General features: G+C 44.1%; 1 protein-coding gene across 2 annotated transcripts in view; it reads right to left on the bottom strand.

The window, feature by feature from the left end:
• krit1 (KRIT1 ankyrin repeat containing) overlaps positions 1 to 24118 on the bottom strand; it is a 72108-nt gene that overhangs the window by 27927 nt on the left and 20063 nt on the right. For both annotated transcript variants that reach the window (XM_068006441.1, XM_068006450.1), the window contains exons 4-9: positions 22056 to 22148; positions 13779 to 13908; positions 10490 to 10733; positions 9017 to 9132; positions 1915 to 2058; positions 112 to 268 (exon numbers count right to left, since the gene is read on the bottom strand). In XM_068006441.1, coding sequence (XP_067862542.1) covers positions 112 to 268; positions 1915 to 2058; positions 9017 to 9132; positions 10490 to 10733; positions 13779 to 13908; positions 22056 to 22148 — 884 coding nt within the window. The remainder of the gene's footprint in view (positions 1 to 111; positions 269 to 1914; positions 2059 to 9016; positions 9133 to 10489; positions 10734 to 13778; positions 13909 to 22055; positions 22149 to 24118) is intronic.

Here is a 24118-nt window from a genome sequence, read left to right as displayed (position 1 = left end):
TCTGCTTCAAAATAATAAAAATGCATAAGCACAATCAAGTATCAAGGTTTAGAACTCTAGTTTGTATGAGGATTTTAACAGGAAGATGCTAAGAAATCATCTGAACTATACCCGATCAATCTCAGGATGATGTAGTAGAAGCTGCACAATCTCTGCACGTCCTCCACCGGCTGCAAAATGAAGTGGGGAGCTAAGCTGTCCATTTAGGAGGTTGGGATTACACTTTCCCTTTTCTAACAAGAACCGGGTAGCTTCAACCTTTCCGTACCTACAAAGAAAATTGTGGGTGGAAAAAAAATGCAAAAAATAATGAAACACGTGTTTATATTCAATTATTTTCATTTTCCAGGCTTGAATATCATTTCAGCCTCATTATGCTAAAAGCTTCTCCTCCATACTTAAGATAAATGTTTTATGTATGTGAGAAAAGTGCTTTATTGAGTGGTTTTAATTTGCATTACTTTTAGTATTTGAATATTGAAGTGGAGATAGTCAACTTTTAAGAATAGGTTAGATGGACGGCTGAAGGAAAGGGTTGTTAAAAGGATCTAGGAACAGGGTGGGCACCTGGCACGTGGAAGATGATCAACGCGGACTAGTTGGGTCGAACGTCTTGTTTCTGTGATGTAATTTCTACGTTTGTAAGTATCTTGTAAGCAACATGTAGTAAAACAGAAGACATCAAAGAAGAGTTTTATATTATTTTATAAAGTCATCTAACAAAATGAAAAGGGTCAAGTGTAATTTCATCTTGAAATCAATTGTGCCAATTGACTCAAATCTGGTCGATCATTCAAGAGTTTGTTAGCCCAAGTCAAGTGATCCTGATCTATTCTTTAAAGTCAGGAACCACTACATGGTAAAAATGTAACACACAGATGTTCATTTAGTTACACAGAAATTAACCTAAACACTTTCTGTGGTTTCCATAGGTGGATATTGGAGCAAATGTTAAGTTTTCATCAAGGCAAAAATCAGATGGCTAACTGTACTTACGGCATATGAAAGTTAATAACCTAACAAACACTTTGGTAGCCTGAGACAACCAGACTACTGAAATTTCTATAACTGATCTAGTTTAAATGCTGTAAGAAAGTAAATGGGTAGTGATTAGGCACCACAAACTCTCATTTACAAGATTCTTTGTTGCAAGTATATTTTGCATAAATGAGTACATTTGACATGTACTGGCACCAAGGTAAATATTATGATAATTCAAAATCAGATTCTGTAGGAAAATCTTTATTCAAAAGATAGGCTTGGATGAATGTCCTTTTAATCCATGTGTTTTCATCCTTACTGCCTCAACCACCCTTCCTGGTTTCCTGTTCCAGCTGTTGAAATAACCCCTTGCATCAGTCCTAAACTTGCCTTCCTGTCCTGCTGCCTTTTTGGACTATACTGAATCCAGGAATAAAAGATGGACTTTTTCTGTAGCCTGTCAAACAGAACTAACAAATTCTATTACTGTGACATGGGCTTTGTAAAACCATAGCTATCAACGGTGTCAAGCAGGACCGAGGCCCGTTAAAAATTCCTATCAGCATCTTCCCCACTTGCTTGCCACATGTCATTTGGAGATTATTACCAGCTGAATGTCTAATATAAGCAGGCTTGGTATGCTTTTCTGGTAGAGTCAATGTGCAGCATTGCAAGCTGTGACACACAGTTGTGGAACATGGGTCCTGGTCTATAATGAGTCCCTTAATTTAAACATACTGCTACGGAGAAACCATGCACTGCACAAGTGAGAGAAATGAAAATCAGTGATACACTATATTCATGGCTTTACCTAATGCTAACAACTAGATTTAGATAGAATCATATAACAAGCTTTAGTGATGGAAAATGATTTTTAAAAAATGATTAAAAAAGATTATAATGATTAGTTTATGTTGAAGTCAAACAACTTACCAACAAGCGTAATGAATAGGAGCCCAGTGATCACTGTCCAACTGATTAACTGAAAAACCACTATCCAGAAGCTTGCTCAGTAACTCTGTATCACCTTCACAGGCACTGCGATGCAGGGGAAAATCATCCACCCACTGTCGCTCCCTAAAGAGGGAGAAATCAAATTAATTTAATACCTTTCCAAAATGAAATGATCACGAGAAATTTATACAATTCTAATCTACTATTTTTTTCCAACAATTTATATGTCAGTAAATTTCCTTTTAAACCTTTGTATTTTTTCCCCACTTAAAAGAAAGAACTTGTGTGTGTGTGTATAGAGCAGCTTTCATGTCCTTAGGACTTCCCAAATTGCTTCACAGCCAATTAAATACTTTTGAATTGTCGCTGTTGTAATGTAGGCAAATGCAGCAGCCATTTGTCCACAGCAAGGACCCACAAATAGCAATGGATAAATGACCAGATAATCTGTTTTAGGGTGTTAGTTTGAGGGATAAACGCTGGTCACAACACAAGGAGAAATCCCCTACTTGTCTTCAAATAGTGCCACAGGATCTTTTACATCCATCTGATAGATGGGGTAGACCGGGCCTCAGTTTTATGTCTCATCTGAAAGATGCCACCTCCAACAATGCAGCATTCCCTCAGTACTGTGCTCGTTAAACTATTGGATCTTTAGACCATCTCTTTACATGCCTCGTCCACTATTAAATTGACCAGTAGAACATACAAGGGTAGTATAAGTTGATCTACACCTCACTTTTCCTTTCCTCGGTGACAACTAGCTTACCATAACTCTGTATCTCCCTACAATGACAACTTTCCCCTTCCTGCTCAGTCTACCAACATTTCATGCCAGCAAGTATAAATTACAGCTCACTGATTTCCAGAAAATGAATTCCAATATGTTTTGGGTAATGCCATGCACAAAAGGGGATGTTTAACAAGTCAGTTAGTTAGCCAATGCTACCAGATATTCCAGTACAATAAATTATTTTTACATTCACATATAGAATGTTTTATTTTCAATTCCAAATTAGAAAAGCTGATGTTCAGTACAGATGTTGTAACAAAATTTCATCCACAACATCCCACTTTTTCACAAAATTATTGTTGAGCAAGTTGCAGATATTGATCTTGGTATTATGCTGTGTGTCTAACAGTTGATGCTCAGATGCATACCATGTTGGCTTTTAAATGTCAATGCGAACATGAATCGGTGTTAAAAGAGGTATCTACCTAGGTCTCAAACATCAGTCTTCAGCTATGTGAGCGAGCAGAGTGGACCTGAGCGGGACCAGAGGCGAGAGGCCCGAGAGTGGAGATATAAGGAGCAGAGGCCCGAGGCCTGAGACCAGAGCGGAGCGGACCTGACCTGAGCGGACCAGAGGCGAGGGGCCCGAGAGCGGGGATATAAGGAGCAGAGGCCCGAGGCCTGAGACCAGAGTGGAGCGGACCTGACCTGAGCGGACCAGAGGCGAGGGGCCCGAGAGCGGTGATATAAGGAGCGGAGGCCCGAGGCCTGAGGCCAGAGCTGAGCGAAGTGGACCTGAGCAGACCAGAGGCGAGAGCGGGGATATAAGGAGCAGAGGCCCGAGGCCTGAGACCAGAGCGGAGCGGACCTGAGGCGAGAGGCCAGAGAGTGGGGATATAAGGAGTGGAGGCCCGGAGCCTGAGACCAGAGCGGAGCGAAGTGGACCTGAGCAGACCAGAGGCGAGAGACCCGAGAGCGGGGATATAAGGAGCGGAGGCCCGAGGCCCGAGACCAGAGCGGAGCGGACCCCAGGTGAGAGGCACGAGAGTGGGGATATAAGGAGCGGAGGCCAGAGGACTGAGACCAGAGCGGAGCGGACCACAGGTGAGAGGCACGAGAGCGGGGATATAAGGAGCGGAGGCCAGAGGCCTGAGACCAGAGCGGAGCGGACCAGAGGAGAGAGGCCCGAGAGTGGGGATATAAGGAGCGGAGGCCAGAGGACTGAGACCAGAGCGGAGCGGACCACAGGTGAGAGGCCCGAGAGTGGGGATATAAGGAGCGGAGGCCAGAGGACTGAGACCAGAGCAGAGCGGACCACAGGTGAGAGGCACGAGAGCGGGGATATAAGCAGCGGAGGCCTCAGACCAGAGCGGAGCGGATCTGAGTGGACCAGAGGCAAGAGACCCGAGAGCTGGGATATAAGGAGCGGAGGCCTGAGGCCTGAGACCAGAGCAGAGCGGACCTGAGGCGAGAGGCCCGAGAGCGGGGATATAAGCAGCGGAGGCCTCAGACCAGAGCGGAGCGGATCTGAGTGGACCAGAGGCAAGAGACCCGAGAGCTGGGATATAAGGAGCGGAGGCCTGAGGCCCGAGACCAGAGTGGAGCGGACCTGAGGCGAGAGGCCCGAAAGCAGGGCTAGAAGGAGCAGAGGCCTGAGGCCTGCGACCAGATCAGAGCGGACTTGAGGCGAGAGGCCCGAGAGCAGGGATATAAGGAGCGGAGGCCTGAGACCAAAGTGGAGCGGACCTGAGACGAGAGGCCCAAGAGTGGAGATATAAGGAGCGGAGGCCTGAGGCCGAAGCGGAGCGAACCGGACCTGAGCAGGACCAGAGGCGAGGAGCCCGAGAGCGGGGATATAAGGAGCGGAAGTCCGAGGCCTGCGACCGGAGCGAAGCGGAGCGGACCAGAGGAGAGAGGCCAGAGAGCGGGGATATAAGGAGCAGAGGCCTGAGGCCTGAGACCAGAGTCCAGAGTGGAGAGGACCTGAGACGAGAGGCCCGAGAGCGGGGATATAAAGAGCGGAGGCCTGAGGCCTGAGACCAGAGTCCAGAGTGGAGAGGACCTGAGACGAGAGGCCAGAGAGCGGGGATATAAGGAGCGGAGGCCTGAGGCCTGAGACCAGAGACCAGAGTCCAGAGTGGAGAGGACCTGAGACGAGAGGCCAGAGAGCGGGGATATAAGGAGCGGAGGCCTGAGGCCCGAGACCAGAGTCCAGAGTGGAGAGGACCTGAGACGAGAGGCCCGAGAGCGGGGATATAAGGAGCGGAGGCCTGAGGCCTGAGGCCAGAGCGAAGTGGACCTGAGGCAAGAGGCCCGAGAGCGGGGATATAAAGAGCGGAGGCCTGAGGCCCGAGACCAGAGTGGAGCGGACCTGAGGCGAGAGGCCCGAGAGCGGGGATATAAAGAGCGGAGGCCTGAGGCCTGAGACCAGAGTCCAGAGTGGAGCGGACCTGAGGCGAGAGGCCCGAGAGCGGGGATATAAAGAGCGGAGGCCTCAGACCAGAGCGAAGTGGACCTGAGGCGAGAGGCCCGAGAGCGGGGATATAAAGAGCGGAGGCCTGAGGCCCGAGACCAGAGCGAAGTGGACCTGAGGCGAGAGGCCCGAGAGCGGGGATATAAGGAGCGGAGGCCTGAGGCCTGAGACCAGAGTGGAGAGGACCTGAGGCGAGAGGCCCGAGAGCGGGGATATAAAGAGCGGAGGCCTGAGGCCCGAGACCAGAGTCCAGAGTGGAGAGGACCTGAGACGAGAGGCCCGAGAGCGGGGATATAAGGAGCGGAGGCCTGAGGCCTGAGACCAGAGCGGAGAGGACCTGAGGCGAGAGGCCCGAGAGCGGGGATATAAGGAGCGGAGGCCTGAGGCCTGAGACCAGAGTGGAGAGGACCTGAGGCGAGAGGCCCGAGAGCGGGGATATAAAGAGCGGAGGCCTGAGGCCCGAGACCAGAGTCCAGAGTGGAGAGGACCTGAGACGAGAGGCCCGAGAGCGGGGATATAAGGAGCGGAGGCCTGAGGCCTGAGACCAGAGTGGAGAGGACCTGAGCGGATCAAAAACAACAACAGAAAATTAAGAAGTGATGTCACAGGACAGCAGGTAAGTGATTGGTTGGTGTAGGCATTGGTTTAAACTAAGAGCTGGGAAACTAAAAAGAGGTAGGTTAATCGAGGTAAGTAAGCAGTGAGTAAATTAATAATGAGAGTATTTTAAGTCTTTAGTTTATTTCTGTTAAGTGAGTTAGTAATCTAATAAATAGAGGCATGGCAGGGCAGCTCAGACCCGTCGAATGTATATCTTGTGCCATGTGGGAACTCCAGGATGCTTCGCGTGTCCTGGACTACCACAGTTGCAGGAAGTATTGCCAGCTGGAGGAGCTTGCGCTCCGGATTTTGGAGCTTGAGCAGTAGCTGGCGTCACTCCAGTGTATCTGTGAGGCTGAGAGCTACGTGGATAGCACGTTTCAGGAGGTGGGCACTCCACAGCTTAAGAGAGTGCAAGCAGAGAGGGACAGGGTGACTGCCACACAGACAAGGAGGACCAGGCAGGTAGGGCACGAGTTCCCTGAGGGCATCTCACTCTCTAACCAGCATTCAGTTCTGAATACTGGTGAGGGAGAGGGTTCCTCTGCAGAGTGCCGCCAGAGCCAAGACCATAGCACCATGGGTGGCTCAGCTGCACAGCGGGGAGCGAGCAGAGAGGTCAGGAGAGCAATAGTGATAGGGCACTCTTTAGTTATGGGAGCAGACAGGCATTTCTGCAGCTGCAGACATCATTCCAGGATGGTACGTTGCCTCCCTGATGCCACTGTCAAGGGTGTCACTGAGTGGCTGCAGAACATTCTAGAGGGGGAGGGTGAACAGCCAGAGGGATGAGGTCCTGTAGGCAGATTTTAAGGAGTTAGGAAAGAGATTAACAAGCAGGACCTCAAAGATAGTAATCTCCAGATTACTCCCGGTGCCATGCGCTAGCGAGTATAGAAATAGGAGGATAGGGCAGATGAATGCGTGGCTGGAGAGATGGTGCAGGAGGAGGGCATTGGGACCAGTTTTGGGAGACGTGGGACCTGTAAAGGCCGGATGGGTTGCACCTCAACTGAGCTGGGACTAATGGGGAGGTTCGTTAGTGCTGTGGGGGGAGTTTAAAATAATTTGGCAGGGGAATGGGCACCAGGATGTAGCAATGGAAAAGAGAAACAAGGAGCACAAAGGATTGGGAGAGAAAGATAACACTAGAGCAAGAAATAGTAAGATATTAGGTGAGAGCAGACTAAGAGAGAGTACAAGAAAGTCTAAAACTGGTTTGCAGTGCATGCGTGTAAACGCACGAAGCATGGTAAACAAGGTTGGTGAGCTGCAGGTGTAAATAGCCACATGGGAATATGATGTCACGGGGATAACGGAGAGGTGGCTCAAAAAGGGCAGGATTGGGTACTAAATATTCCTGGATACAAGGTGTTCAGGAAAGATAGGGAAGGAAAGAAAGGAGGGGGTGGGGTGGCAGTATTTATTAAGGAGAATATTGCAGTGCTGGAGAGAGAGGATGTCCTGGAGTGGTCAAGGACAGAATCTATTTGGTTAGAGTTAAGAAATAAAACAGGTGCCATTACACTACTGGGTGTATTCTATCGGCCACCAACTAGTGAGAAAGATATAAAGGAGCAAATTTGCAGGGAAATTACAGAGAGGTGCAAAATCTATAGAGTAGTGATAACAGGGGACTTCAACTATCCTAATATAGACTGGGATAGTAATAATATAAGGGGCAAAGAGGGGGAGAAATTTTTGAAATGTGTTCAGGATAACTTTCTTGACCAGTACGTTTCCGGCCCAACGAGGAAGGAGGCATTGCTGGACTTGGTTCTAGGGAATGAGGTGGGCCAAGTGGAGCAAGTGTCAGTGGGGGAACATTTTGGGAGCAGTGATCATAGTATCATAAGGTTTAGAATAGCTATGGAAAAGGACTCTGACCACTCTAAAGTAAAAATACTCAATTTCAGTGGGATGAGAACAGATCTGGCCCGGGTAAATTGGAATCAAAGATTGGCAGGCAAAATTGTAATTGAACAGTGGGCGGCCTTTAAGAAGAAGATGGTTCAGGTACAGTCTAGGTACATTCCCACAAGGGAGAAAGGAAGGGCAATTAAAGCCAGAGCTCCCTGGATGACAAAAGAGGTAGAGAGTAAAATGAAGCAGAGAAAAAGGGCGTATGACAGATGTCAGGTTGATAATATAAGTGAGAACTAGGCAGAATACAGAAAGTTCAGAGGGGAAGTGAAAAAGGAAATAAGAGGGGCAAAGAGAGAGTATGAGAATAGACTGGCGGCCAACATAATAGGGAATCCAAAAGTCTTCTACAGGCATGTAAACAGTAAACGAGTAGTAAGAGGAGGGGTGGGGCCGATTAGGGACCATAAAGGAGATCTGCTCATGGAGGCAGAGGGCATGGCCGAGGTACTAAATGAGTACTTCGCATCTATCTTTACCAAGAAAGAAGGTGCTGCCACAGGAAGATATAGTTGAGATACTGGATTGGCTAAAAATTGATTATGTTGAGGTACTTGTTAGGCTAGCTGTACTTAAAGTACATAAGTCACCAGATCCGGATGGGATGCATCCTAGGTTGAAGGGAAGTAAGGGTGGAAATTGCGGAGGTACTGGCCATAATCTTCCAAACATCCTTAGATAAAGGGGTGGTACCAGAGGACTGGAGAATTGCAAATGTTACACCCTTGTTTAAAAAAAGTATGAGGATAAACCCAGAAAATACAGGGCAGTCAGTTTAATCTCAGTGGTGGGGAAATTTAGGAAAGATGTGAAGGCCTTAGAGAGGGTATAGAAGAGATTTACTCAAATGATTCCAGTGATGAGGGACTTTAGTTACGTGGATAGACTGGAGAATCTGGCGTTGTTCTCCTTGGAACAGAGAAGGTTAAGAGGAGATTTGATAGAGATATTCAAAATCATGGAGGGTCTAGACAGAGTAGATAGAGAGAAACTGTCCCCACTGGCAGAAGGGTCAAGAACCAGAGGGCATAGATTTAAGGTGATTGGCAAAAGAACCAAAGGTGACATGAGGAAAAACTGTTTTACACAGTGAGTGCTTAGGATCTGGAATGCACTGCCCGAGAGGGTGGTGGAGGCAGATTCAATCACGGCCTTCAAAAGGGAACTGGATAAGTACTTGAAAGGAAAAAAATTGCAGGGCTATGGGGATAGGGCGTGGGAGTGGGACTAGCTGGATTGCTCTTGCATAGAGCCGGCGCGGACTCGATGGACCAAATGGCCTCCTTCCGTGCTGTAACCTTTCTATGATTCTATGATATTTAATACAAATTCAGAACTGCTTCTGTACTTACTTGTCTTCCATGATGCTGCTCATGCTACGTTGCCATTTTTCACGTTTTGGAATCTGTATCTTAGAATAATCAGGAGCTCCCAAACCAAAATATGGGTTTATAACCACTTTATCTACCTATGAGCAGAATCATCAAAAATAAAGTTAATTAACATATAATGGCAAATTAGTCACCTCCCACTCAGAATGTCTGAAAACAGCTGAAAATGTAGTAAAATACAGCTTCAGAAATGTGATTTTTTTTAAACAGTTCCTATTATTTCACATCAGTAATAAGTAAAATTGACTTAAAAATATCTTGAAGGAAGTGCATTCTTTGCACTTAATCGATGAATCCTAATCGATGAAAGGATTGCTGAATTGAGGAAGAATTTGTTGCAGTTGTTGATGTGTTTAACACTACAAAACTCACCCATTCATTACTTCTGTTTATTTTATATCAATTTCTAAAACGTTGCCTGCAACTCAAGTGACATAAACTAGTTAAGATATTTATGTTAAGTACTGGTTCTTGCGTCTAGTTCTATCTTCTGGAAACTGGACTGCTTCCCATTTCCAGTGCAATTTTGTTTGTAAATGACCATATAAACTATTCAAACAAAAACAGGAAATGCTGGAATAAACACAGATCAGTCTGCAGCAATGGAGACAAAAGGCAGAGTCCTTCTTCAGAACTGAAATATAAAAGAGAAGCAGCATTTAAAAAGAAATTGGGGGAGGGAAAAAAATGCTCTAAATATAGAAAAGATATTAATCAGGTGAAAGACCTGCTACATGTTTAAAAGAAAAGCAGGACATTTTAAATGATGTAAAAATTTCCATCAGGTAATAGAGAAAAGCATTTGAGAAATACAAGGCTGCTAAAGAAACAAAGGCCATGCAAATAGCTACGGTAACATGAGACTCAGACAGAGAAAATGGGAAAAATATAAACCCCTCAGAGCAAAGCAAATCAGATTTTTTAAGACCTCTCTTGATGGTCTGTCACTGGTTTGAAAGAAAACTGGTAACCATGAAAACTCTTCCTAGTTTTGCCATTGTTTGTACAGTTTCACCGCGATACGTTCAGATAGGATTTCAAAATTTACCGCATGGAAGCCTTTGGTTACTTTTATTTCTCTTTGTGGAAAATAATTATGCACTGCACACAAAACACAACAGATGTTCTCTTCAGCATAACTATCAAAGAATTTTTTCAGAAAGCCGCAACATAACATCTCTTATATGCGGCATCGTTTTGCTTTTCAAGGCAACCTGCACATACTTCCTGGTTTCTAATTGAACTAATAGCCAGTGAAATTTGAAAATTCTGCACCGTACCTCAGGTGACCGAGAAAGAAACCAGATTGTTAATGGTGACCCACTTCAGAAGCCAAAATAAACACAATGTCAAGCTAATGTCAGAATGACTGAAACATGGCGTTGTCACCACTAAATTTTTACTAGATTTAGATTGTATGTTTTGAGGTCCTACCCTATTTGTGTACTGTAGGTCTGATCCAAAAAGAGGATTGTAGATACAGAGGTCAGCTTTCTCCAGCGCCAACATTTTGCTTTTTATCTCCAGAGCAGTGTAGCCCACATGTAATGTATTTTCAGACTGATCCATTTCATTGATGTAAGCAGGGTTTGCAACACAAGATTTTATTCTGTCAAGAGGAGACGGCCTGAAAAGACCTGGAATGGCATGGGAGATGGTGTGCTGCTCTGCCAGCCACCTGTAAAGATATTAGGAAGAGAGTTAAAAGGGAAAAAAAAGTAAATGATTTTCAACAGGGTGAAAATATGATTTTTTTTTTCATTCACCAATTTTTCACCGATCCCTTTTTATCCTGAGAGCATGGACTTCTGCTAGGCACCCTCTGGTACCTTGCCCAAATGTCTATTATTCATATGTGAGCTTTAACAATGTATATTGGTAGGGGTGTCACAGCCCAGCCCAATCCTGATCTTGTCCTCACTCAAATGTACATTTTCAGCAGGAACCACTTGAGTGGAAATCCTAACTGATTTACCCAGGGCACTGAAGCCATTTGTAGTGGCTGTATCACCACTCCAATTAACATCAGCTAACTCACAACTTGGGAGTTAAAGAAGGAAGTGGAGTTGAGAGGGGGTTGTGGCTGGTGAAGAATACAAGGAAGTGGTTAAAGATGGCCTTTGTCTATGATCGAGACTATGGGAGTAGAGAGGCCACATGAGAAGGCAAGGTCAAGGGAGTGGTCATGAATACGTGTACTGGGGTACAGTAGTGTAGTGGTTATGTTACTAGACTAGTAATCCAGTGGCCTGGAGTAATAACCTAGCAAATGTGAGTTCTATCGCATCACGGCAGTTTGAGAATCTGAATTCAGTTTTAAAAATGTAGAAATAAAAAGCGACCATGAAGCTATGTTGGATTGTTCTAAAACCAAAAGGTTCACTAATGTCCTTTGGGGAAGAAAACCTGCCGTCCTTACCCGGTCTGTCCTGTATGTGACTCCTGTCCCACACCAACGTGGTTAGCTTTTAATTGCCTTCTGAAGTGGCCTAGCAAGCCACTCCATTGTATCAAACAGATACCAGTGGTTCAAGAGGAAGGCCCACCACCGCATTTTTAGGGCAACTAGGGGTGGGCAATAAATACCAGCTTTGCCAACACCCACATCCCAAGAATGATTAAAGAAATATATGGGTAGGAGAATTTATATGGAGGGAGAGGTTTAGAGAGGACAGGAGGGTAGTGAAATCAAAGGTCAGAGGGCAAGGTGAGTTGAGATGGAGATTGAAATCACCAAGGATGAGCAGTCACTCAATGCAGAGGCTGAAGGAAGGAGAGAGGTGTGGTATTCAGTAAAGATTTTAAAGGAGGCATGAGCGGTGGAACAAGCTGAGGTGCTCAAAGCCACAACCAAGTTCAGGACCTGAGGCTGTTTTCATTGGAACAGAGAAAATTGAGGTGATTTGATAGAGGGGCATAAAATTATGAAGGGTGGGACAGAGTAGATAAAAAGATGGTTTCCAGTGATTGAGGGGTCTAGAACGAATGGACATAGGTAAAAGATTAAATGTAAGATATTTAGGACAGGTCATTGGCGAATAGTGTCACTTGAAGATATTGTTGATGACACCTTCCATCTCTTTACTGATGACTGGGAAGACTGGTAATTGGCTGGGTTAGATTTATCCTGTTCTTTGTGGAATGGACAGACCTGGACAATTTTCCACATTGTCGGGTAAATGCCAGTGTTATAGTTAAACTGGAACAACTTAGCTAGGGGAACGGCTCAGTGTGGTACACAACTCTTCAGTACTACACCCGGGGTGTTGTCAGGAACCATTGCCTTTGTTGTGTACATGACAGTCAGCGATTTCTTAATGTCACGTTAAGTGTACTGAAACTGGAATGATGGTTGAGACCGTGGGACAAGACTGCGTAGGATCATCCACGCAGCACTTTTGACTAAAGATTCTTGCAAACACCAGCCTCGACTCTTGCACTCAAGTGCTGGAATCCACCATGGTTGAGGATGTGAACGTTCAAGGAGCCACCTCCTCCTCCTGTTAGTTGCATGCTTGTCCACCACCATTCTCTATTGTGTGTGGTAGAGTTACAGAGCTTTGCTCTGATCCATTGATTGTGGGATGTTTAGTTCTGCTGTTTTGGATGTTTTGCATGCAGGTAGCCCTGTGTAGTAGCATCACTAAGCTCCTTAAGGAATACCTGGAGGTGCACCTGACATGCCCTTCTACACTGCAATAAGCATTATAAAATTGCATGTTCTTTGATGCACCATATTCAACACTACAGGAGACCCATTAGTATTCCAATGGGATGATGGCTGACAAAAATTATAATATAGATACTTTACAATTTGCAATGGTTTGACCCGTTGAAATCTCACATTAGAATCATCTATATCTAATTAAAAAAATTAAGTGGTAGGGTCTGGATTCAAACCATTATCTTCTACATACTGAGCCCCTGATCTCAGCCATTCAGCTATGACTTGATGAGGAGTAGGGGCTAGGTGAGAAAGAAGGGAGGTAAAATTAGAGGGAGAGGGCTGCTCTTGCACATTTCTTATTCCCAGTTACATAGAATGTACAGCACAGAAACAGGCCATTCGGCCCAACAGGTCCATGCCGGTGTTTATGCTCCACACTAGCCTCCTCCTTCCATCCCTACTTCATCTAACCCTATCAGCATATCCTTCCATTCCTTTCTCTCTCATGTGTTATCTAGCTTCCCCTTAAATGCATCTATGCTAGTCGCCTCAACTACTCCTTGAGGTGGCGAGTTCCACATTTCAAACACTCTCTGGGTAAAGAAGTGTTTCCTGAATTCCCTATTGGATTTATTAGTGACTATCTTTTATTTATGGCCCCTAGTTCTGGTCTCCCCCACAAGTGGAAATATCTTCTCTACGTCCATCATATCGAACCCTTTCATAATCTTAAAAGATCTCTATCAGGTCACCCCTCAGTCTTCTCTCTTCTAGAGAAGAGAGTCCCAACCTGTTCAGCCTTTCCTGATAAGGATATCCTCTCAGTTGTGGTATCATTCTTGTAAATCTTTTTTGCACGTTCTCTAGTGCCTCTATATCCTTTTTATAATACGGAGACCGGGACTGTTCACAGTACTTCGTTTCAGGAAGGTGGTCCACTAGTTAGGGATTGCAAAACATTATATTTTTGATCCCAATTTTGGGAAATAGCCCCTTGTGTACATGTAAAGCAATGCTGCATAACAGTAAAGGCTGAAGAATTGTAAACTTTCTTACTTGTCCAAGGCAATCAACATTTTTGCACTGAGTGTAGAAAAATGAGTGCTGGATTCACTGCATACACGCATAATATCCTGGAAGCAGTAAAAACTTGGCACTCCAAGGCAATAGGATATCTTGCTGTTGTCTGCAAATGGTAAAACCACTAGTTAAATTAAATAGTGTAATAATTGGCAGTTACTTTACTCAACCTATTCATGCGCATCATGATCAATACATGCAATTCTGTTATGAACAAAAAGATGTTCAATCCATTTAAAAAGAGATAGCCCTGCACATATTAACATGATTTTGAACTGCAGAAGGATTACCTTTAAAACTAGAATTGAATTTTAAACTATTTTATAGCACCACTGTCCAATACAAAGCAAGATCTTTATTGTCACAGACCAAAGTTAACATAGCAATCAAATTATTTGAACATTGTACTTATACAATTGAGGGTACTTAAGCACCCTAATACAACAAGCAACATTGAAAACTGCTCCTTGCACATCCGTGCCAAGTCTCACCACTTCCAAGATTTTCCACCAGAAGTGACGGGGAATGTTGAATATTTCCTGCGCCAATATGGACAGGAGCACCAAATGCCACGATAATGACAGCAAAATGCATTTCCTGTCAGTAATGCTGTAGACTAGGAACGCCAGTGGAATCCTTGGATACAGAATTGTTACAGTGGGTGGAGGGGGAGTCTGGGAAATTATAAAATTGAAAATAAATTCTTCTTTGGCTGACCCAGAGGCAGCCGACCATTCTCTGCCGCCGTAGGTGCCGATGGCCTTTAGCAACGATTTTCTTCCCTCTCCTGAGATGGGCTCCTTTGGTGCAGGTGAGAATCGCGCTGGGATCCCGGTATGCTTTTATAACCGCTTTCTCAACCTGTCCTGCCACCTTCAAAGATTTATGCACACATACCCCCAGGTTTCTCTGATCCTGCACTCCCTTTAGAATTATGCCTTTTAGTTTATATTGCCTCTCCACATTCTTACTGCCAAAATGTATCACTTCACACTTCTCTCCATTAAATTTCATCTGCCATGTGTCCGCCCATTCCACCGGCCCGACTATGTCCTCTTGAAGTCTATTACTATCCTCTTCACTGTTTGCCACACTTCCAAGTTTTCTGTCATCTGAAAATTTTGAGGTTGTGCCCTGTACACCCAAGTCCAAGTCATTAATATAGCTCAAAAAAATGCAGTGATCCTAGTACCGACCCCTGGGGAACACCACTGTAAAACTTCCTCCAGTCCGAAAAACAACCGTTCACCACTACTCTGTTTCCTGTCACTTAGCTAATTTTGTATCCATGCTGCCACTGCCCCTTTTATTGCATGGGCTTCAACTTTGATGACAAGCCTATTATGTGGCACTTTATCAAATGCCTTTTGAAAGTCCATATATACACATCAACCTTATTGCCCTCATCAACCTTTTCTGTTACCTCATCAAAAAACTCAATCAAGTTAGTTAAACATGATTTGCCTTTAACAAATCTGTGCTGGCTTTCCTTTATTAATTGTAAACAATTTTACAACACCAAGTTATAGTCCAGCAATTTTATTTTAAATTCACAAGCTTTCGGAGGCTTCCCCCTTCGTCAGGTGAACGATGTGAAATGAAATCCTCGAAATGAAATCGCATTTATAATTCACAGAACAATGCTTGGTGAGTACAGACAGTTTTTTCAACTGCCCGTTGCCAAGGCAATCAGTGTGCAGACAGACAGGTGTTACCTGCCAGGTCTCACAGAATATACAAATCACCAAAAAAAAAACAACAAACAAAAAAAAACAGAGATAGAGAGGTAGAAACATAGAAAAGACAGCAACCGACCCATTATATTAAAAACAGATAACATTTGTTCGCTGGTGGGGTAACGTGTAGCGTGACATGAACCCAAGATCCCGGTTGAGGCCGTCCTCATGGGTGCGAAACTTGGCTATCAATTTCTGCTCGACGATTTTGCGTTGTCGTGTGTCTCGAAGGCCGCCTTGGAGAACGCTTACCCGAAGGTCGGTGGATGAATGTCCATGACTGCTGAAGTGTTCCCCGACTGGGAGGGAACCCTCCTATTTGGCGATTGTTGCGCGGTGTCCGTTCATCCGTTGTCGCAGCGTCTGCATGGTCTCGCCAATGTACCATGCTCTGGGGCATCCTTTCCTGCAACGTATGAGGTAGACAACGTTGGCCGAGTCACAGGAGTATGAACCATGCACCTGGTGGGTGGTGTCCTCTCGTGTGATGGTGGTATCTGTGTCGATGATCTGGCATGTCTTGCAGAGGTTACCGTGGCAGGGTTGTGTGGTGTCGTGGACGCTGTTCTCTTGAAAGCTAGGTAATTTGCTGCGAACGATGGTCTGTTTGAGGTTGGGTGGCTGTTTAAAGGCGAGTAGTGGAGGTGTGGAGATGGCCATAGCGAGGTGTTTGTCCTCATTGATGACATGTTGAAGGCTGCGGAGAACATGGCGTAGTTTCTCCGCTCCGGGGAAGTACTGGACGACAAAGGGTACTCTGTTGGTTGCGTCCCGTGTTAGTCTCCTGAGGAGGTCTATGCGATTTTTTGCTGTGGCCCGTCGGAACTGTCGATCGATGAGTCGAGCGTCATATCCCGTTCTTACTAGGGCGTCTTTCAGCGTCTGTAGGTGTCCATCGCGTTCCTCCTCGTCTGAGCAGACCCTGTGTATTCGCAGGGCCTGTCCATAGGGGATGGCCTCTTTGACGTGGTTAGGGTGGAAGCTGGAAAAGTGGAGCATCGTGAGGTTGTCCGTGGGCTTGCGGTAGACTGAGGTGCTGAGGTGCCCGTCTTTGATGGAGATTCGTGTGTCCAAGAAAGAAACTGATTCTGAGGAGTAGTCCATGGTGAGCTTGATGGTGGGATGGAACTTGTTGATGTTATCGTGTAGTCTCTTTAGTGATTCCTTGCCGTGGGTCCATAGAAAGAAAATGTCGTCGATGTATCTGGTGTATAGTGTTGGTTGGAGGTCTTGTGCAGTGAAGAAGTCCTGCTCGAACTTGTGCATGAAAATGTTGGCGTATTGGGGTGCGAATTTGGTCCCCATGGCTGTTCCGTGTGTTTGGGTAAAGAACTGGTTATCGAAGGTGAAGACATTGTGATCCAGGATGAAACGGATGAGTTGTAGGATGGCGTCTGGAGATTGGCTGTTGTTGGTGTTGAGTATTGATGCTGTCGCAGCGATGCCGTCATCGTGGGGGATACTAGTGTAGAGTGCCGAGACGTCCATCGTGGTGAGAAGTGTTCCTGGTTCAACTGGTCCGTGGGTACTGAGTTTTTGTAGGAAGTCTGTAGTGTCGCGACAGAAGCTGGGGGTTCCCTGTACGATGGGTTTCAGGATGCCCTCGATGTATCCAGAGAGGTTCTCACACAGGGTTCCGTTGCCTGATACGATAGGACGTCCGGGTGTGTTGGCTTTGTGTATCTTTGGGAGGCAGTAGAAGTCTCCCACGCGGGGAGTACGTGGGAGACTTCTACTGCCTCCCAAAGATACACAAAGATACATTCCTTTATTAATCCACACTTGTCCAAGTGACTGTTAACTTTGTCCCGGATTATCGTTTCTAAAAGCTTCCCTACCACCAAGGTTAAACTGACTGGCCTGTAGTTGCTGGGTTTATCCTTACACCCTTTTTTGAACAAGGGTGTAACATTTGCAATTCTCCAGTCCTCTGGCACCATCCCCATATCTAAGGAGGATTGGAAGATTATGGCCAGCACCTCTGCAATTTCTACCCTTACTTCTCTCAACAACCTAGGATGCATCCCATCCGGACCGGGTGACTTATCTACTTTAAGTACAGCCAGCCTTTCCAGTATCCACTATCAATTTTTAGCCTATCCAGTATCTCAACATTATACTCCACCTGCCATCTTCTTGCCCAATCACTTAACCTGTCTATATCACTTTGCAGCCTCTTTGCGTCCTCCTCACAGTTTACTTTCCCACCTAGCTTTGTATCGTCAGCAAAAGTAGATACTTTACACTCTGTCTCCTCATCTAAGTCATCAATATAAATTGTAAATAGCTGAGGCCCAAGCACTGATCCTTGTGGCAACCCATTAGTTACAACCGGTCAACCCAAAAATGACCCTTTTATTCCTACTCTCAGTTTTCTGTATGTCAACCAAACCTCAATCCATGCTAATATATTACCCTCGATCTCATGAGCCCTAATCTTGTGTAACAAGCTCTTGTGTGGCAACTTATCGAATGCCTCTTGGAAATCCAAATACACTACATCCATTGGTTCCCCCTTAACTACCCTGTTAGTTACACCCTCAAAAAAACTAACAGATTTTTCAAACATGATTTCCCTTTCGTAAAACAGTGTTGATAAATAATTATATTATGATTTTCTAAGTGCTCTGTTACCACATCCCTAATAATTGATTCTAGCATTTTCCCTACTACTGATGTCAGGCTAACTGGCCTTTAGTTCCCTGTCTTCTCTCTCCTTCCTTTCTTGAATAGCAGGGTTACATTTACTACCTTTCAATCCATGGGGATTATTCTAGAATCTAGGGATTTTTAGAAGATCAAAACCAAAGCATCCACTATCTCTGCAGCCACCTCTTTTAAATTGTAAACAATTTTACAACACCAAGGTATAGTCCACAGCAAAAAATCGCATAGACCTCCTCAGGAGACTAACACGGGACGCAACCAACAGAGTACCCTTTGTCGTCCAGTACTTCCCCGGAGCGGAGAAACTACGCCATGTTCTCCGCAGCCTTCAACATGTCATCAATGACGACGAACACCTCGCTATGGCCATCCCCACACCTCCACTACTCGCCTTTAAACAGCCACCCAACCTCAAACAGACCATCGTTCGCAGCAAATTATCTAGCTTTCAAGAGAACAGCGTCCACGACACCACACAACCCTGCTACGGTAACCTCTGCAAGACATGCCAGATCATCGACACAGATACCACCATCACACGAGAGGACACCACCCACCAGGTGCATGGTTCATACTCCTGTGACTTGGCCAACGTTGTCTACCTCATACGTTGTAGGAAAGGATGCCCCAGAGCATGGTACATTGGCGAGACCATGCAGACGCTGCGACAACGGATGAACGGACACCGCGCAACAATCGCCAAACAGGAGGGCTCCCTCCCAGTCGGGGAACACTTCAGCAGTCATGGACATTCATCCACCGACCTTCAGGTAAGCGTACTCCAAGGCGGCCTTCGAGACACACGACAACGCAAAATCGTCGAGCAGAAATTGATAGCCAAGTTTCGCACCCATGAGGACGGCCTCAACCGGGATCTTGGGTTCATGTCACGCTACACGTTACCCCACCAGCGAACAAATGTTATCTGTTTTTAATATAACGGGTCAGTTGCTGTCTTTTCTATGTTTCTACCTCTCTATCTCTGTTTTTTTTTGTTTGTTGTTTTTTTTTGGTGATTTGTATATTCTGAGACCTTGCAGGTAACACCTGTCTGTCTGCACACTGATTGCCTTGGCAACGGGCAGTTGAAAAAACTGTCTGTAATCACCAAGCATTGTTCTGTGAATTATAAATGCGATTTCATTTCGAGGATTTCATTTCCACATCGTTCACCTGAGGAAGGAGGTAGCCTCCGAAAGCTTGTGAATTTAAAATAAAATTGCTGGACTATAACTTGGTGTTGTAAAATTGTTTACAATTGTCAACCCCAGTCCATCACCGGCATCTCCACATCACCTCTTTTAAAACCCTAGGATGTAGGCCATCAGGTCCAGGGGATTTGTCAGCTTTTAGTCCCATTAATTTCTCCAGTACTCTTTCTTTACTAATCTTAATTACTTTAAGTTCCTCTCTCTCATTAGATCCTTGGTTCCCCACTATTTCTGGAATGCTTTTTATGACTTCTGTGAAGACAAATATAAAATATTTGCTTAACGTCTCTGCCATTTCCTTATTCCCATTATAATTCCTCCTGTCTCAGCCTCTAAGGGACCCACGGTTACTTTCGCTACTCTCTTCCTTTTCACATACTTGTAGAAGCTCTTACAATCTGTTTTTATATTTCTTGCTAGCTTACTCTCATATTCTATTTTCTCCCTCTATCAATTTCTTGGTCATCCTTTGCTGATTTCTAAAACCCTCCCAATCCTCAGGCTTACTTCATTTTGGGCTATGTTGTAAGCCTCTTCTTTTAATCTAATACTATCCTTAACTTCTCTAGTTAGCCATGGTTGGACCACTTTTCGCGTGGAGTTTTTATTCCTCAAGGGAAAGTATATTAATTGAGAATTATGAATTATTTCTTTAAATGTTCACCATTGCTTATCTACCGAGATATCTTTTAATCTAACTTCCCAATCTACGTAGCCAACTCAGCCCTCATACCTAAGTAATTGGCTTTGTTTAAATTTAAGACCCGAGTTTTGAACAACTACATCACTCTCAAACCCAATACGGAATTCTATCATATTATGATCACTCTACCGCACAGGATCCTTAACTATAAGATTACTAATTAACCCTGTCTCATTACACAATACTAGATCTGAAACCGCCTGTTCCCTAGTTGGTTCCTCGACATATTGTTCTAGAAAACTGCCTCGAATGCATTCCATGAACTCATCCTCCGAACTACTTTTGCCAATTTGGTTTGCCCAGTCTGTATGAAGATTAAAGTCCCCCATGATTATTGCATTACCCTTGTTACACACTCCTCTAATTTCCTGATTTATACTCTGTCCAACACTAACTACTGTTAGGGAGCCTATAAACTACTCCCACCAGCGTTTTCTGCCCCTTGTTATTTCTTAAGCTTGACCCATACTGATTCTACACTCTGATTTCCTGAGCAAAAAAAAAAATGTTAAATAAATAAAAGGGACCAAAGGTTATGCTTCATAACCACTGTTCCCATTTTTAAATTTATTTTTAATTTTTTTGTTGTTGTAGTGCTGGTTATGGTTCTGCTGTTGCCATTACAGCTCCTCTCGACCAATCTTTTGTTTCTTAACTTGTCCCATTACCACCCTCCTTGCCTTGTACCATCATCCCTTCTGTCATTTAATCACTCATGCCCTCTATCCTATCACAGACCTTCCCTTTTGTTCTTTCCTCCCCTCCCCTCCCCTCCCCTCCCTCCCTTTCCCTGGCTCTGTACTTGCTTAAAAACTTTAACATCTTCTAGTTCGGACGAAAGGTCTTTGACCTGAAACGTTAATTCTGTTTCTTTCACCACAGATGCTGCCTCGCTTGCTTAGCTTTTCCAACATTTTTTGTTTTTATTATTGTAGGCATAATTTTTGTTTTAGGAAGCTAAGCCCCATTATTTCCTTCATCATCCAGTTCCTTGGTCATCATGAAGATAGTAACTGAGGATCCAGTAAGAAATGCAAATGACCCACACATTCCAGGTGCTTTACTAGGTCTTGACCAAACTATACATTCATAATGATACTTCTTTTAGTCTATCTACTACTCACTTCACCTCATGATGTAATCCATGACAATACTGAACAATGTGGGTGAAGAGATGCAATAATGATGCAGTCTTGTCATCACCTCAAATCATTGCCATTTTTTCCTTCAATCCTCACACAAGTCTCAATCCTTCTTTTCTCTATTAGCAGCTATTAATCTTAACAGCTTGTCAGCAACTCCCAGACATATCACTGACATCTTGTTGTACACATGCTTAAAAATCTATGAATTATACCTACAGACTGTTTCCATTCTCTCACTAAGAAACAGATTGAAAAATGTTATAAGATCTGGTCAGCATATATAATTTCAGTACTTCAACATCAATTTCATGCATACCCAAGGTTTTTTCTCTCATCTGCCTTACTGCCTGCTCTACTTCCTCTAACATGACTTCTCTTACTCTAATTTGGCCAGCTCACCAGTTAGCACTATAACCTTTCTTGCTCTGAGGTACGGCATAGCCTGAACAATGTCAGCTGAAATCTCCCAGTATTTGCTCTCCGAACCATTGCTGCCAGCTATGAAAGGAAACTTTCCTCATTTTTGATTTCTCACCCTTGTCCTTTACTTTTTCCAATCCAGTGATCTTTCTATTTTTTTTCTACTGAGCTCAAACAGTTTTTTGGTGCCAACTCATTACAAATTGCCTCTCAAAATATAGTAAACTACCTCTATAGATCTTACGAAATTTATCATATAATTGGTGTGTCAAGACCCTATCACAACTCTGACCATAGACATGCAATTCAGATGCTCATTAATAAAACACAGTAAAAATGGACTTTGATGTTATGACATTACAATTTCTTACCTTTAACTGCTGCTGGCACAACATAAAGTGCAGCTGCTCTGCAAACATTCTCCCCGTGAACAGGGAATTCTTTTATCAGCACCACTCGTTTACCTTAGAAAAAAGCAGAAATGTAATTCAACAAGAATAAATCATATGCACATTTATCTATAGCTTATTAATAATCTTATAAAAACATAAGAACATAAGAAATACGAGCAGGAGTAGGCCATCTGGCCCCTCGAGCCTGCTCCGCCATTCAACAAGATCATGGCTGATCTTCTACTTCAAAGCCATTTTCCTGCACTATCCCCATATCCCTTGATGCCTTTAATATCTAGAAATCTATCGATCTCTGTTTTGAATGTACTCGATGACTGAGCCTCCACAGTCCTCTGGGGTAGAGAATTCCAAAGATTCACCACCCTCTGAGTGAAGAAATTTCTCCTCATCTCAGTCCTAAATGGCCTACCCCTTATTCTGAGACTGTGACCCCCTGGTTCTAGACTCGCCAGCCAGGGCAAACATCCTCCCTGCATCTCCCCTGTCGAGCCCTGCTTTCACATTCTGTTGTCACATTTTTGTCATACTTTTTGTGTCAACATTTACTCATTATAACGTGTTTTGCCTATGCAAACTTGCCATGCTGTAATGTCACTATCTGGCCACTTGGTAGCGTTGTGCCCAGAACATCCTCAAGAAGCCTTCTTGAAAAATTTCAGCCTCTATTGTTTAATCTCCAGATAAATTTTTTCAAGTCTTAGGGGTTTATCTTCATTTTCTTTGCGTCTTACTGGGTTCCAACTATTCTTTGAATTAGGGAAACACCAATGATAATTTGAATTGAATTAGGTCTTCACACTTCTGATCAAACTACAGTAATGCTTAATAATTGATGTTTTCACAAATTTATCCAGGTCAATTTTTGGGATTTTTGCTAAGTTATAGGGTGGATAGGGAGAAACTGTTCACATTGGCAGGAGGGTCGGTAACCAGAGGACACAAATTTAAGATAGAATCATAGAATCATAGAAGTTACAACATGGAAACAGGCCCTTCGGCCCAACATGTCCATGTCGCCCAGTTTATACCACTAAGCTAGTCCCAATTGCCTGCACTTGGCCCATATCCCTCCATACCCATCTTACCCATGTAACTTACCCAGATAATTGGCAAAAAAGCCAGGGGGGAGGTGAGGAGAAATTTTTTTTAAACTCAGCATGTTGTTATGATCTGGAATGCATTACCCGAAAGGGTGGTGGAAGCAGATTCAATAGTAACTTTCAAAAGGGAATTGAATATATAGTTAAAAAGGAAAAATTTGCAGGGCTTTGGGAAAAGAGCAGAGGAGAGGGACTAATTGGTAGCTCTTTCAGTGTACTGGCACAGGCACAATGGGCCGAATGGCCTCCTTCTGTGCTGTATGATTCTATAACGGTATGGTCAAGCAAATGAAATCCTGATGTTCAGAAAAAGCGCGAGACATAATGTGAAGAATCATAGATGAGTTATTCTGACATTGATAGTCTTGTAAAATGGCTGAGCATTTTCCCTACTATCATTTAGCATTGAAAGAGCATAGAAACCACATGGCATCATTGAAACTGTAAAAGCAATAGCAGATGCCTCAGAAATCTACAGTAAAATAAGTTATTAATTAACAGATGTGGGTAATGCAGTGGGTTTTCAAAAGAAATAATTGCCCAAATGTACAGACTGCAGAAAAAGGTGAATGGAATCTAAGATTACCTATGTTGGTACATGAAATGTGTGCACAAGGGATGGATATCCATTAGCAAAGGCAGAAAATGATTTTGGCGTGATTACAGGCCATTCTCTGCTGCTTCCCAGTGATACTTGAGATCGATATTCAGAAGGACACGATTAAAAAAATTATGCGGCTAAAAGTAGAACAGTCCGATGCGCTCAACCCAAATAGCCCGTTTCCCAAGTGACTCAAGAAAGCATGTATGAATATTTAACTGCTTAGTTTAACACAAAAATTCATCTCTTTTCAAATTCATTGCCAGTGACTTTGGCCCCATACAGTATGTACAATACTCATGAAAATTACTCGCTCTCAC

This window comes from Heptranchias perlo, chromosome 2 (genome assembly GCF_035084215.1).
Source record: "Heptranchias perlo isolate sHepPer1 chromosome 2, sHepPer1.hap1, whole genome shotgun sequence".
NCBI classification, from domain to species: Eukaryota; Metazoa; Chordata; class Chondrichthyes; order Hexanchiformes; family Hexanchidae; genus Heptranchias; species Heptranchias perlo.
This window is presented reverse-complemented; position numbering and strand designations above follow the sequence as displayed.